Raw genomic sequence first — 15,905 nt, forward strand, 5'->3', positions numbered from 1 at the left:
AGCTGCAACACTCTTTGACTATCAACTGAGGCTTCCCTCCCCTTCACCTTAATCCCCTTCTGACACTGCACGCTTTAAATATCCAAACGCACCAGCCCCACAGTTCTTCTTCTCGGATTCCATCTCCTATTTTGTCCAGCCCCAATTTTATTAATAATAATTTTTTAAAAAATACTGATAGCATCTGTGGGGAGAGAATAGACCCAGCATTTCGAATCTGGATGATGTTTCGAGTCTGGGTGACCCTTTGTCGGAGCTCTGACGAGATGTCACCCTGACTCAAAGTTAGCTCTCTTCTCCCTTCCCAGTTTTAGTAAGCAGCAGGACAGTGGGAAAAGTGCAGGGGAATGGAATGAGTAGGTAACCGTGGCCATGGCCAGGATTTTTAAAGAAGTTATTTTGTAAACTGCCTTCAGATGCAGTTGAACAGGACTGGTTTTTACCAGCCCTCTGGAGATGGGCTGGGAAACGGGGGGACTCGTAAAATGGTGGTGGAAGGTGCGGGGAGGTTAACCCAATTCTTCCCACCGTTGCAGAATATTCTTGGGCAGGAACAGAAGTGACACGACTGCCTGTTAACTGGGTTGGGCAGCTAATGTTCCAAATTTATGCTTTTTTTAATTCATTCGTGGGACATGGGCGTCGCTGGCTGGCCAGCATTTATTGCCCATCCCTAATTGCCCTTGGGAAGGTGATGGTGAGCTGCCTTCTTGAATGGCTGCAGTCCATGTGCTGTGGGTTGACCCACAATGCCATTAGGTACATTAATTGGCTAATTAACAGCCACTTCCTGCATACCTCTGAGAAGCAGGCGACTGGTCTTCAACTGGACAATGGCCCAGAAGTGACTTCATGATTAGCTGCCATGAGTAGGGTAATATAGATATTGCTATCTGTCCACAGGGGTCACAACCCGTTTTCTGTCCTGGTGGCGTGATTTCCTGCCTTCTGGAAAAATTCCAACCGTCCCTTGAACAGATACTTTTAAAAAGGCGGACCTCCATCACATGGAATGCTGCTGTTCAAGAAAACCATTCATCAGGGGCTGTGAGGGGTGGGCAGTAAACACTGGCGTTGTTAACGATGCTCACATTCAAAGAACAAATTTAAAAATGAGCTGTAGACTAATGAGGGCTGATTAGTGTGGATCTTTGCAGAAGAATTCTGCACGCAGCCACAGTCAAGTGGTTACTCAGCCACAATCTCGGTATGATCATGAACATATTCTTCTTTTTTGTATTTTATCAGAATCTGTGTTTATCCATTCCCCTTCCTCCTGAGCTTAGTTGGATTGCGTAACTGTGTTCTAATGGCTTTAGTGTCAGCATTTGGACAGTTTGTTTAGCGGTTACATCCAGCAGTTATGTATGTGCTGAAACTGGTAATGTTATTCATTTCTCCCAGTGAGTAATTCATCATAACGAGACAATAACAAAAGAATCTTTGCAACCTTCCATTACCGTTTGCCAGCTCCATTGTTTCCCATTCCAGTAAGCACTTGGCGACTCCAAGAGTTCTGAGCTTATACAAAACTGCACACCATCCAAAGACACTTTCTTTGGCTATCTTTCCTATTTGGGTAAATGTTTGAACATCATTACACTAATTCAAGTTTTGACAAGAGCTTCTTCGGGGTGCAGGAAGAGTAAAGGAATTGGAAACTGATTTCCAAAATATTTTCAGACAATATTAAGTGGGGGGGAAGAAAGATAGCTTAACCTGAAATTGTTGGCGTTGTTACTTTCTTGGGTCAGGTACAAGCATGATGTGTGCTCTGTATGATTGTTTAAAGTTACAATTTTGATTTATTATTGTCACATGAATTGGGATACGGTGAAAAGTATTGTTTCCTGCGTGCTATAAAGACAAAGCATACCATTCACAGAATACACAGGGGAGAAGGAAAGGAGAGGGTGCAGAATATAGTGTTATTGTCATAGCTAGGGTATAGAGAAACTTAATCAACTCAAAAGTCTGATGGCAGCAGGGAAGAAGCTGTTTTTGAGTTGGTTGGTGCATGACCTCAGACTTTTCTATCGTTTTCCTGGATGGAAGAAGGTGGAAGAGAGTACATCTGGGGTGCGTGGGGTCCTTGATTATGTTGGCTGCTTTTCCAAGGCAGCGGAAAGTGTAGACAGAGTCAATGGATGGGAGGTTAGTTTGCATGATGGATTGGGCTATATTCAGGACTCTTTGAGGTTCCTTGCGGACTTGGGCAGAGCAGGAGCCATACCAAGCTGTGCCACTTCTGGAAAGGGTGCTTCCTGTGGTGCATCTGTAAAAATTGGTGCGAATCCCACATAGCAGCAGCAGGAGGACGTTTCTGTTTTGGTATGCTCTGCTGAAGAAATTGAAATTGTGCAATTGTTTGCAAAAATAATGGAACAAAATCAGAGTGACAATGTATAAATATTAAAATACAATTTTCATGCTGGGGTGAAGGACCCTACACTGACTGGAGTGACAAATATCTCGAAGAAATAATACAGGTTTCTGTGCAGTGTGGCATCCGTCAACTTCATAGGTTACGCTCTAATTATAGGATAAAACTTCTTTGACAGGTAGTTAAAATAAAGCTGTATCTAATGATTAGGAGTTTTTTAATGCAGCATTGTATTCTTTGCACAAAATGCTTCATCGTTCTCAGAAGCAGTTATTGTGGCTCCTGTGTTATCTTTAATTAGTCGCTGAAGAAGGTGGAACATGTGTAGATAAAACTTGGTCCGTTTTTGTTTTTGCTGATGTAACAAGTAGATTGGTAAGAGTGAGGTCAGAGATTTTCCTCTTATGTTGGTTCTCTCACCACCTGCCACAGGCCATGTCTGGTAGATATCTGAACTTCAGGGCTGGGTCAGTCGGGTGATGGACATTGAAGTGCTCCACCCAGAGTGTGTGCCATGTCCTTGCTGCCATTCCAATTGGTGTTTAACTTTGGAGTACTGATATCAGCAGGAGGAGGAAGCTAGATGATAATCAACATAAGGTTTCCACGCTCGTGTTTAACCTGATGCCACTTGGGCACATCTTCTGACATGCAGATCACTATTTTGCCACTCTGGTGGATCTGCCAAGGGGAAGGATGTATCCTGATGGCTGAGGAGTCTGGGACATTAGCTGGTAGTATGGTTCTCAAAGTATGATTATGTCAGGTTGTCGCTTACCTAATCTGAGGGACAGGTCTCCCAATTTTGGCACAAGTCCCCCTGATGTTTCTGAGGAGGATTTTGAGAGATCATCTATGCTGAACTATCACTGCTGGGTGGCTTGCCTGCTTTCATACTTACTGCTTTTCACGTGGGGTTGAGAGGGCCGTTAAGAGTTGGCCTCTTTTCCATGAGTCTAGAGTCACATGTAGACCAGACTGGTTAAGAATGGCAAATTTCTTTCCTTAAAAGTCATAAATTAATTGGATGGGTTTGTACAATAATACTTAGTTTTATTGTCACCATTGCCCACAGCCTTTTTTAAATTCCCCAGTTACTATCGATGGGATTTGATCTCATAATCCAAGATCATTAAGTCGAGGCCTCTTGATGAATCCAGCAACATAGCGCAGAGACTATCTTACTGCAGTATGCACGATGTTTACCAGTCAGAATCTTTGCAATTATTGTTTGATACCAAAAACCTTTTAAAACAATGCTCCTGATGCCTGTGTGTATTAGAAAATTAGCAAAATTTGAAGAGCTTTCTTGAACCAGTCTGGGGATGTGGCCAATTTATGGGAAGGCTGTGATCCAGCAAATTTAATCTTAGACCAGTATAAATAATCATGGAAAAATGGACATAAATGCTTTTGGCTGTAACTCACATTTATAATTCCCCGACCTTTTGTGCTGGATCAGCTATTTCCACATTAGTTGTGATTATTACTGGTGTAAAATTCCCAGGTAGAATCTCTGATCTGCTTTTATTCCACAACAGTGGTCTTGTCACTTCTTCCTTCACCTTGGGGCTCGGTTTTACCAAAGTTTTGCATTTAAACGAGACTGAATATTGATGTTTAAAATGGATTCTGATGGTGAGATATAATTTATTAATTCCTGGTACCAAATGCCATTCTCTAGACAGTGGGTGTTCCTGCTTCCTGTTCCATGTTGTGATGTAACCATTTGTTTGCATGCTGCGTTTTCAAAATCGTAGAATCCTATGATATGGCAGCACAGTGGTTAGCACTGCTGCTTCACAGTGCCAGGGACCCTGGTTCGATTCCCAGCTTGGGTCACTATCTGGGTGGAGTTTGCATGTCCCCGTCCTGTGTCTGCGTGGGTTTCCTCCTGGTGCTCTGATTTCCTCCCACATTCTGAAAGACGTTCTGGTTAGGTGCATTGACCCGAACAGGTGTCGGACTGTGGTGACTAGGGGAATTTCACAGTAACTTCATTGCAGTGTTAATGTAATCCTTACTTGTGATTAATAAATAAACTTTCCTACAGTACAGATGGAGGCCATTTCCCATTGAGTCTGCGCCGACCACAATCCCACTCAGGCCCTATCCCCATAACCTCATGCATTTAGCCTAGTTACTCCCCTGACGCTAAAGGGCAATTTAGCGCAGCCAATCCACCTAACCCGCACACCTGTGGACTGTAGAAGGAAACCGGAGCATCTGGAGGAACCCCCTGCAGACACGGGAAGAACGTGCAAACTCCTCATAGACAGTGACCCAAGCCAGGAATCGAATCCAGGTCCCTGGCGCTGTAAACCAACATTGCAGATTTGGCATTTGTAGATTAAAGGAAGTTTATGTCCCAACACATTGTGGAATGATTGTCCCATGCGTCTATTCTTTTGATGCTTTTTAATCGATATTGATTTTTAAGAAACAATGAAATAAAACTTAGAAACATTTGTAAATTATTTTATTTTGGACTTCCCATGTTCAACGTTAAACAGTGAAAGTGAAATGGTACCTTTAATAACAGCAGTATAGAGCACTTGTGAACTGGATGCAACTCCAAAAAAGAACAAGTGTGGTGTCTACAGAGAGATCTTGGAAAAGATCCTTTAACAGTCACATGCCAAGTTTAAAAATTGTTGCAACTCCTCTCGTACAGATGAGGAAGATTTTCATCAGTTTAGGCTGAATTGAAGCCTGACCCCAGAAACAAAATGAAAGGAAATGTCTTAACTACTCTAATCTCCAAAAACCATGAATGTGTGGCCCCCCCAGTCTAATTGATGTGGGAATATTGCCATTATGCCAAGTTGACACTGGTAGAGATTGAGGAATTGTATTGTGGCAGTGTTGCCCTGCCTTTGAGCCATTTAGATCTAATGCTAATACTTTCTCTGGGAGTTATCAAGTATGCAAGTTGCTTCATCCAACTCTGGGTCTTTTGTTTTAATGAGCAACCTGGGAATTATCCTTGTATTTATAAATCAGCCATTTAAGTTTGTGAGACTTTTAGAAAAGATCACACTGACCTTTATCTGCAATTTTACCTCAGTTTTTTCTTGAATTAATTTGTCACCAATTAAAATAGCATCATTAAAATGGAGATTTGTCCCTGACTGAGAAACCAGCTGTGGGTTCTGAAAGATCATCAAAAGGAAATTACGGAGTTATAAATTTTCGAGTTTGCATTAATATTTGAATCCATGCTTTTCTCTCCATTTTACAGGTGATTTTTCAAATGATTAATAGTTTTGTTTGAGTTGGGAGAGGGAAATTCCTTTGTTAAATTTGTCATCCGTTATAAACTAAAAGCAAAACACTGCAGATGCCAGAAATATGAAATAAAAGCAGAAGAACATGCTGGAAATACTCAGCAGGTCAGACAGTATCAGGAGAGAAAAAGATGGTTAACATTCCAGACTGACAACTGTGTCAGGATGTCACATCCTCCTGTTTGCTAGTTGGCTGCTACATCACCCTGTCTCTCAGCAAGTCACCCTTTATAAAGGATGTGGAAAGTGCTATATAAATCCACATTATTTTTCACTTATGGCACTGTATACGAGTTACCTGCTTTGGTGTGGAGGGGGTGCGCTGATAAATTTCTACAACATCTTTGTCACAGTGTAATATGTTCAGCCATGATCATAATGAAGGGAGGTACAGGCTGAAAGAGATGAATGGCCTCCTGTTTCTATTCTCAATGACTACCACACTGAAAACATGAAAACAGTTTGCAGTTTAAAAATCCTAATTTAATCACTTTGCCTCGGGTAAAACATGTGTTGCAAATGAAATGCTAGGAAGTACTTCATTTCATGCCCCACTGTTGTTCGCACACCAAAGTTCACCATCCATATTTGGACGGACACATAAGCTGGGTCACTTCAAACAGAAAAGCTGTAGACATGGTGTCTACTGTGAAGCTGGAGTAATAGTTTTCCACCCCCACCTCCCCTAACAGTTGTGTAGAAATTTCTTAGGAAGTGGCTTTCTGCAGAACCTCAAAAATTGTTTTCTATGTATGGATTTGTGCTAATTTATAATTAAAAATGTTAACCCCAGTTTATAGCCAGTGTCTGGCTCTCTTATTATGAAAGAAAACGGAATTGTTTGAACTTTCCAGTATTTTACAGTATTTGTATAGAAACAAAGTGCATTTCTTAGTAGGCAATTTTGAAGTGATTATCATTAAATTAGCCCTGAAACAAAAAATAATTTTAAGAAAATACTTTGCCAGAAGAGAAACCACAGAACCAAGGGATGTCTCCTCTGTATTTGAGGTTTTTGTGCAGTTTGACTCCTGGACACTTGTCAAAATAATGTTTTTGATGCAGCACCTCACAATATGTGCTTCAGTGAATGGTTTTGTTTAAAAGTGCAAATACTGATATGATGTACAAAAATTATGTTGCACCAGACCACTGCTAAGATTTGTTGTGAAATTTCTCTCTTTAGGGGAGCACCTTTTCATTGGCACAGGGACCCGGGTTCGATTCCCAGCTTGGGTCACTGTATGTGGAGTTTGCACGTTCTCCCCATGTCTGTGTGGGTTTCCTATGGGTGCTCTGGTTTCCTCCAAAGAGTCCAAAGATGTGCGGGTTGCGTTGAATGACCATGATAAATTGCCTCCTAGTGTCCCGAGATGTGTAGGTTAGAGGGAATAGTTGGGTAAATGTGTGGGCTTGTGGGGAAAGGGCCTGAGTGGGAATGTTGTCGGTGCAGACTCGATGGGCCGAATGGCCTCCTGCACTGTAGGGATTCTATGGTTTCCATAAGCTCCCAATCCTTAAAATTGAGCTAAATTTGGAAGTAAATTGCTCAGTGTTTGTTCCAGCTGAATTTGCACCAGTGTTTAAACAGAAAGCAAGGTTTTCTTATGCCATATCCTCAGGTGTAACATTCCAAAAACTGACAGACTGGAGACAGATTGTGAAGTTATAATTTAACCTACATGATGCATTGTGTCTCAGCCACTTCATCTCTTATGAATCACAAAGAAATAGGGGGTTGCGGGAGGTTTCTCAGTTAGCCTGATGAAAGATCAATAACCAGACGTGCTCCCTGACTGATGGATGAAACCAGACCTGCTGAGTATTTCCAGCATGCTTTTTCTGTTTTTAGCTTCAGATTTGCAGCATCCGCGGTGTATTGATTTTGTTAGCAGTTGTGAGTGGCCAGTGGAGAGCTGTTAGGGGTATCACACATTTCTATTGCTATTAGAGACAGCTAGGCTTGGCCTTTAAGTGTGGCATACCCACTATTTACCTAAATGATCTTCTGTCGTACACACGAGCACGAGGTAGCTGCAAATTTGCAACTCGGGCCTAGAGATTGAATGTCAGTGTGTGCTGTCCAGTTCTACTCAGTGTCCCCCAAGAGAGGGCCTGCTGTATAAACAGAATATTGCTCAGCCTGTTAAATAAATCCTCGGTAAGGTCTAATATTTATTAGTGACTATTCAGATGATTTTAATAATGGCACAATAGTTCATGCTCAAACAGCCGTCTACAAGGAGCATGTGTCATCATTGGAGCAGCAAAGCATAACCATTCCTTTCTGTCGCTGCAGGTGATGAATATGAGGTGTGTGCTATTTGTCTAGATGAGTATGAAGAAGGTGACAAGCTTCGCATCCTGCCCTGTTCACATGGTAAGCAAGTACTACTTGATCCTGTAGCAAGTAAACCTCCAACCCTCTGAAATTAGATTAGCTTCTTCCCCAGGCATCTTTGGCAGTTTTTTTTCTTCATTTACACACACGTACAGTTAACACTCTCCGTACTCAGCTTTACTCTTTGCTCCCTCTACATTTACCCATTTTATATTCCCAGAGTTAGGATTTTATGACACTGAAATCTCAAGTGTACTGAATGTAAAATGCTTTTGAGGGATGGAAGGGTTGACGTATGAGGAGAGATTAAACAATTTGGTCTTGTACCCGCTGGAGTTCAGAAGGATGAGAGGGGATCTGGTCGAGGGATATAAAATTCTAAAAAGGATTGATAAAGTAAATATAGACCAAATGTTTCCCCTTATGGGGCAATCTAGAATAAGAGGTCACAGGTATAGGTAGAGAGGTGGTAGATGTAAAACTGAGGGTGGTGAATCTGTGAAACTCACTGCCCCATAGTACAGTGGCATTCGAATTGTTGAATGCTTTCAAAAAGGAGATAGGTATATGTTTTTAAGTGAAAAAGGGATATGGAGAACGTGAGGGGAGGTGGATTTGAGACTGAGGTGAGATCAGTCATGATCTGATTGGTTGGCAGAGCGGATTCGAAGGGCTGAATTTGCCTACTTCTGTTCCTGATTCCTATGTTCCTGATATGACCAGATTCTGTGTCATTCCAAGCCCAGCGTGTCACAGGTTAGTGTGAAATATTAAACAATCAGCTGATGCAACAGAACACTGAAGAATAAATAGGCTTAATTTCTGCAGGACTTCGATGCAAACTTCACCAAATTAATTTTTTTGGTTTCCTCCTAATTTACGTACCCAGCATACCACTGTAAGTGTGTGGACCCGTGGCTGACTCGCACCAAGAAGACCTGCCCTGTCTGCAAACAGAAGGTGGTGGCTTCTCAGGGAGATTCTGATTCAGAAACTGATGATGTGGACAGCAGCCACGAGGAGAATGATGACGCGTCTGAGAACACACCTCTGCTGAGGTCGTCGCTGGCCTCCACCAGTGCTCACTCCTTCGGCACCATGTCAGAATCTCGATCTCGCCAAGAAGCAGTGGAGTCATCGGAATACGAGGAGGAGGAGGAGGAGGAGGAGGAAGGAGATAGCAGCGACGCTGAGGATGGAGTCAGTGAAGAAACAGTAGTTCAGATGCAGCAGGAGAACCCTGAAGTCGTCGTTGGAGGGAGAGGAACGAGAGAGTCTGCCGCAATAGTTTGATTTAGTTTTTCCTTTTTTTTAAAAAAAAACACATGAAACCTGCACATCCTCAGAAACAATGTGTCAAAATTAAAAGTTCAGGAAATTTTTCCATTTGCTTTGCCACAGTTATGCATTGCAACTTCACAAACATATATATATGCAAATTTTGTAGGAATTTAAAATCTTTCACGGCTCTCTGCTCCTTTTTTTGCTGCTAGAATGAAGTGTGACAGTCATCCATTGATGTTTGCTATCTCAAACACGGTTAACACCAAGGAGCACTGATGCTACCCCTCCCACCCACAACACACCTCCCCGCGCCCCCCCCCCCCCCCCCCCCATCATCGCTGTTTTTTTGTAATAGTTGCAGTACCGCTGGCAACCTGTAAAACTGTTACATTGACCATCCTTCCAGAATAGCCATTCAACACTTTATCCAGATACTAAGAGAATGACTTTAACAAAAAACACTTGAAAACAAAAATGGCTCACTGAGGTTCTTTGTGAAATGCTGAGTATAATCATGTTATTGTATCAATTTCCTGAGTATTCTGCACCAGAACCCTCCCAAATCCACCTAATTGTTTCAGATTTACGTACATCTTGCTTTGTTTGCCCAAATAAGATTTATTTATGGAAGTTGAAGCTCTCAACTCATTTTGGATTTGGTTTTTAAATAGGGGAGTTCTGTGCCTGGTTTGTAATCAACAATAAACTTGCCCACATAATTAAGTGGGAATCTCAGTTAAACGGCTAATTTTATCCTGTACATTATGTGTAAACTTTTTATTAGTTTCCAGTTTTACTTTTGGTGATATTTTGGATTGCATTCATCCAGTAGATAGTGCAGAATACTTTGTTATAATTCCCAAGTTGGATTTTTAATTGAAGCGACTTGAACAAATGCTCTATTTTCTGTCATTTTGATCAGTCTGAGCTGCAGTTGTACGTTTGCGCGCGCGCTATGTACCACCTTGGTGTATAAAGAAAATCGTGAATGAAGATGATCCTTAATAAAAAGAAAATACAGTAATGGAATTAGTTTCCAAGCTATTGCATGCAATTGTGATGATGCTGCTGACTGGATGTGACATTATTTGCCATAAATAGTTTGAAGTTGTTATCCACTGGTTGCTAATTGATGTGGTTTGACAGAGAAATGTAATCAAAAGTCACATTGTTAATGCCATATAATCAAAGGTATTTCTTTCCATCTCCTGCAACTCATCACTTTTTTTATGGGGGACAATCTGTGTGTACTATTTTAGTGACAGTTAATTGTCCATTGGAAATAACAGGAAAACCCAACTTATGTGACAAAGTAATGTTAAGACTAGATTTGATATATTATTGGGTCACATTAAGTTCCTAAGTGATCTGTCTAGATTTTCAAAAACTAGACTGTGCCCTTATTTTTGAAGCGATGCAACACAATGTTGCATACTTGGCCCATGTGGGCATTTAATTTTTAAGATGGTGATAGGGTTTGACGCTGTTCTTAATGCCTTTCATCCATTTGGGCTCTACTTTAATATTAAACAATAATGTACAGAGAACTGTTGTTCTAGTTAGATTTCCTGCATTAGAATTCAAAAAAGGCTTGACCCTGTATCTTTCAGTAATCTGCTTCCAACGCCTCCCAAAAGTAATATTTTCTTTATTTTTAGGTGGTGGATGTGCTATCTTGGTGTTTGGTACTTGGAAATTTTAACTGAAAGAGTATGTGCCTTGGTCTGTTTCTAAAATATCTGTTCTTGTGTCCCTCTCGCTGCCAAAATCAGTTCACTACCTGAAAATGTGAGGTCTTGTCCACTAAGCTAACATTCTGAGCTCAAGCACAGTGGAATCTCAATCCGTGCAAAGTGAATTCGCTAAGTAATGTTCTTTTCTGAAGTTGATAAATGTAAGAATGGAAGTTGTGTACTTGGATCAGTTATGTGTTACCCATATTCCACTCTTTCTGTTTCATGAACAGACAGCCTTCAGAAATTGGAACAGAACAGAAGGGTAATAAGAGGGGAGAGGGCGTGCATGTTGAGGTTTATTTAGATTGTGAAAATTGAAAGTTTGTGTCAGCTTTGCATTAAAACAAATTACCATTATAGATAGTCAGCCAGCCCCCTCTCTACCTCTCAAATCTAAAACTGAAAAATCAGGCTCTTGCGGGGGGGGGGGGGGGAGGATATTGCAGGAGCTTAAGTTACCTTCTTCAATGACATTTTGTTTATTTAGCTTCAGAAATGTACCAGTTTGGATTTGGCATGCATTCTTAACATAACTTAGCTGATGTAATTTCATACAAGAGAGCTTATGCATTGCTTGTTCTTTCCCGAGATGAATGTTTTTGAATTCTGACCTGTTATGGAATTGTTGGCATTATGTGATGGTATTCAACAAATGCCCTTTGTTTCCAAACGTATCGCCCTCAAGTTGTTGGGTAACCTTTTTATCTAGTTTATAAACACAGGAACACTTCATTGTGACGTGTGGCTGCAGATTGATGAACCCACTTTAAAGAAAATAAGGCTGTCGTGCAAATTATTCCTTTTCGCAAGCTGCTGTTTTTAATGCCACTGAGATGTTATTGACCATCTAAAAAGTTCCAAGAATGCTTGGTTCTGTTGGTAAACGATGCGCTGCTTTTGTAACAGGTGGTTTGTTCCATCTCCCACTAGTCAGATTACTTTGAAATGCAGGGGATGTTTCATTTATGGTCAACCCAACTATCATATGTTGAAAAATCCATGAGACCACTTGACTGTGGCAGATCTGTTTTTATTTTCATTTGCTGTAATTATATGTTACCCACATACAGAGCCTTGCACTGATCAGCTTTGGAGGTTGAAGTGTACTTTTGCCACTGTATTTTGAAATGTGTTACTTTATCATTTAGTATTGGTGCACATGTTGGGGCAGGTTGAGGGGGCTTCTTGGTTGTATAGCTCAGTTTGCTGTAATAATGTTTGTAAATTCATTCCATTCAACTAATTTTGTACTGTTTTTAATTTTAAACCTACATTTTTTAAACTTTAAATTGACGTGACTAGGTGGGAATGTGTCAAAAAAAACATAAAATCATCTCTGGCGTTGTTCTGTCCCTCCACCCAGTATCTATTTTCATTTTTGAAAACTTTACACTAAGATGACTCACCCAAAGATAAATGTTTGATTTATTTCTAATTTTTGAGACACATTCCCATAAGTAAATGTAGACATTGCAAAGCATTAACACAAAAGATGAGTTCATTTCTGAATTAAAGTCTTTATAGATGCTGTAAATGTACAACAGTTGTAAATAGAAAACACAGCACTCCAAAGCTATAATACAAATGTATCAGTTCTTTTCAAATAAAGCTATGTAAATTGAAATGTTGGACTAAGATAATGTGATTATTTCATGGAATAAAGGACACTGTTTCAAAATGATTTGTTTTTAGTGCAAAAGTAAATTTGATTGTGGCATGCAGTCATCTAGTTAAAAAGCTGAACACTTTACCAAAATGCTGATCTTTTTCATGTAAGTATCTGCATGAATTGAGAGCCTTATGTCATGACTATTTGCTTATTGATAAGGGAGTCTGGTCCAGCAATTTGAGGTTGAAGACAAGATTAGTAATAAGCCATGTGGAATAGAACATTCCAGCTTTTATCCATTTTTAAAATCTGAAATTACCTCAGGCCACAATAGTACTCCTGGACATGGGTGTAATGATGCTATCTAAGAGTTCTACTTGTGTTACAATGCAGGGACTTCTGTTGGAAAACCATTTGCATAGACATTCTCAACATCGTGTCTTATCATCTAGGCTTATGTAAGGAATGGCCACAGACATGGAAGTAAAATGCAAAGAGAGTAAAAGCATTATGAACCCACCCTTCCACTCACTAGCATAGAAACCTTTACTTGTGCTGTACTTAGAACATAAGAAATAGGAGCAGGAGTAGGCCATCTAGCCCTTCGAGCCTGCCCCGCCATTCAATAAGATCATGGCTGATCTGTCGTGGCTCAGTTCCACATTCCCGCCCTCTCCCCATAACTCTTAATCCCCTCGCTTATCAAAAACCCATCAACCCGTGTCTTAAAAATATTTAGCGAGGCAGCCTCCACCACCTCAACGGGCAGAGAATTCCAGAGATTCACCACCCTTTGAGTGAAGAAGTTCCTCCTCAACTCCGTTCTAAACCGCCCCCCCTTTATCTTGAGGCTGTGCCCCCTAGTCCTACTGTCCTTTCTGAGCGGGAAGAGTCTCTCCACCATTTCTGTGCATGTGTCCTAGTTCTTCCCTAACATTCAAAAATATATCTACAGACCCAGATCAGGTCTCTCAAGTTAACTGACATAGTTGCAATAATCTCATACTCCATTTCACTAATCACACAGGATAACCAATGGATTTTAAACTAGCTATCAATCTAGTGAAGATTCTCTGAGCCTTGTCCAAGGTTGCTGAATTGATGTTTGTGCTCTTCCTTATCCTTTTTCTTTCACCGGATGTGGGCACCACTGGCTTGGCAGCATTTATTGTCCATCTCTAAATTTACTCAAGGTGATGAGCAGTCTTCAACCATTGCAGGCCCTTGGTGGACCTTCCAGGATTTTCACCCAGCTACAGTGAAGGAAAGGCAATTATAGTTTCATGTCAAAGTCATGTTATGGCTTGGAGAGGAACTTGCAGGTGGTGGTGTTCTCAATGCAGGCAGGGAAGGTGCTATCTGAAACCTTGGTGAATTTGTGCTGTGCAGGTACACACCCTGCTGCCACAGTATCAGTGGTGGGTGGAGTGCTAATCAAGTATGCTGCCATATTCATGGACAGGCTTTGGGTAGTCAGGAATGAGGCACTCCCTACAGAGATCCCAGACTCTTGCCTCACTATTAATAAGGCATATTCAGCTTAGTTTCCATTACTTACTGAAAAAATTCAACCTTACTCAAGCAAGTTTTTCCTTTTTACTATCCATGCTAGTTTATCATATTTTGCATTTCTACATGTTCTATTAAAAATTCCATTATTACAGTTGGTATTAAACCATCAGCTACAAAAGGGATAAAGACAGAAAATTCTGTATTGAGACTGTTTTCTATTGGACTGTGCTAGAACTGGGTTCCCCCATATTCTAAAATTTACTTGGCTTCCAGTCCTAGTGCCTGAGCAAAGTGGATGGAGGCTGCTTAAAGACAAAATACCAGTGCACCAAGCAGTAGAAATGGGGACATACGATGGACTATTAATCCAGAAACTCAGCTAATGTTCTGGGGACTTGGATTAGAATCCTGCCATGGCAGATGGTGGAAGTTGACTTCATATTCTTAATTCTAGATATTTTTATTGATTGGGAAACCCATCTGGTTCATTCATACCCTTTCTGCCATCCTTACCTGGTCTGGCTTACTTGTAATTCAAGCCACAGCAGTGCAGTTAACACTCAACTGCCCTCAAAGGCAACTAGGGCTAGGTAATAAATGCTGGCTAGCCAGTGATGCCCATGTCTCACAACTGAATCAAAATACCAAATAACTCCTTCACACCATCTGGATTTGGGTTTTCTTTACAGGTAGGGTGGCCTCAAGCTTATATGAAAGGGAATCAATTTGCTTACTTATAGAAAATAGGTTAATTCCACTGAAATGGATAATCATTGAGGGTTCTGAGGAATGTGAAGGAACAGAGATCTTGGAATTCATATCCACAGGTCTCTGAAGGTTGCCACTTGAGTGGATAAAGCCATGATGGCAGCCTATAGTGTGTTAGCATTTATTAACAGGAGTTAAGAGCTGTGGGGATATGCTGCAACTGTACAGGACCTTGGTGAGACCACATTTGGAATATTGGGTGTAGTTCTGATCACATCTGAGGAGGATGTGGACGCACTGGAGAGAGTGCAGAGATTTACCAGGATGCTGCCTGGTTTGGCGGGTAGGTCTTTGAGGAAAAGTTAAGGGAGCTGGGGTGTTTCTCTTTAGAACAGAGGAGGATGAGGTGACTTAATAGAAGCTATGAGGGGATATGTCCTCAGGTGGATTGAGGACTTGGTCAGGAAGAAACAAGGGGTGTATGTTAGGTCTAAGCAACTGGGAACAGAGAGAGGAGGGATCTCAAAAGGGGAGTTAGGAGGGCAAAAAGGGGGGAATGAAACATGGTACCCATTGTTTAAAAAAGGTAGGAGGGATAACCCTGGTAATTATAGGCTGGTAAGTGTGACATCAGTGGTAGGCAAATTGATGGAGAGGATTCTTAGGGATAGATGTATGAGCACTTAAGAGCGTTGCGATCTGATGAGGGATACGCAGCATGACTTTGTAAAGAGGAAGTCTTGCCTTACGAATTTTTTTGAGGAGGTGACAAAAACAGTCGACGAAGGATGAGCCGTTGATGTCGTCTATACAAATTTCAGTAAGGCATTTGACAAAGTCCCTCATGGTAGGTTGGTTGAAAAGATTAAGGCTCATGGAATACAAGGCCAGGTAGCTAGATGGGTTGATAACTGGCTTGGTAAGAGACAACAGAGTAGTAGCAGAAGGGTCCTTTTCTAACTGGAGGTCTGTCACTAGTGGTGTGCTGCAGGGCTCAGTACTGGGACCTCTTTTCACAGTATATATAAATGACTTGGAAGAGGGA

At 41.1% G+C, this 15,905-nt stretch overlaps 1 protein-coding gene across 4 annotated transcripts in view; it reads left to right on the forward strand.

Moving 5' to 3' along the window:
* The window catches only part of rnf13 (ring finger protein 13), a 232,902-nt gene extending 223,318 nt beyond the window's left edge, over positions 1-9,584 (forward strand). For all 4 annotated transcript variants that reach the window (XM_080185985.1, XM_080185986.1, XM_080185988.1 and 1 more), the window contains exons 9-10: positions 7,970-8,050; positions 8,901-9,584. In XM_080185985.1, coding sequence (XP_080042111.1) covers positions 7,970-8,050; positions 8,901-9,304 — 485 coding nt within the window. In that variant the 3' untranslated portion in view covers positions 9,305-9,584. The remainder of the gene's footprint in view (positions 1-7,969; positions 8,051-8,900) is intronic.
* The last annotated feature ends 6,321 nt before the right edge of the window (positions 9,585-15,905 follow it).

The sequence above is a fragment of the Carcharhinus amblyrhynchos genome, chromosome 3, assembly GCF_965287045.1.
Source record: "Carcharhinus amblyrhynchos chromosome 3, sCarAmb.v2.hapA, whole genome shotgun sequence".
Classification (NCBI taxonomy): domain Eukaryota; kingdom Metazoa; phylum Chordata; class Chondrichthyes; order Carcharhiniformes; family Carcharhinidae; genus Carcharhinus; species Carcharhinus amblyrhynchos.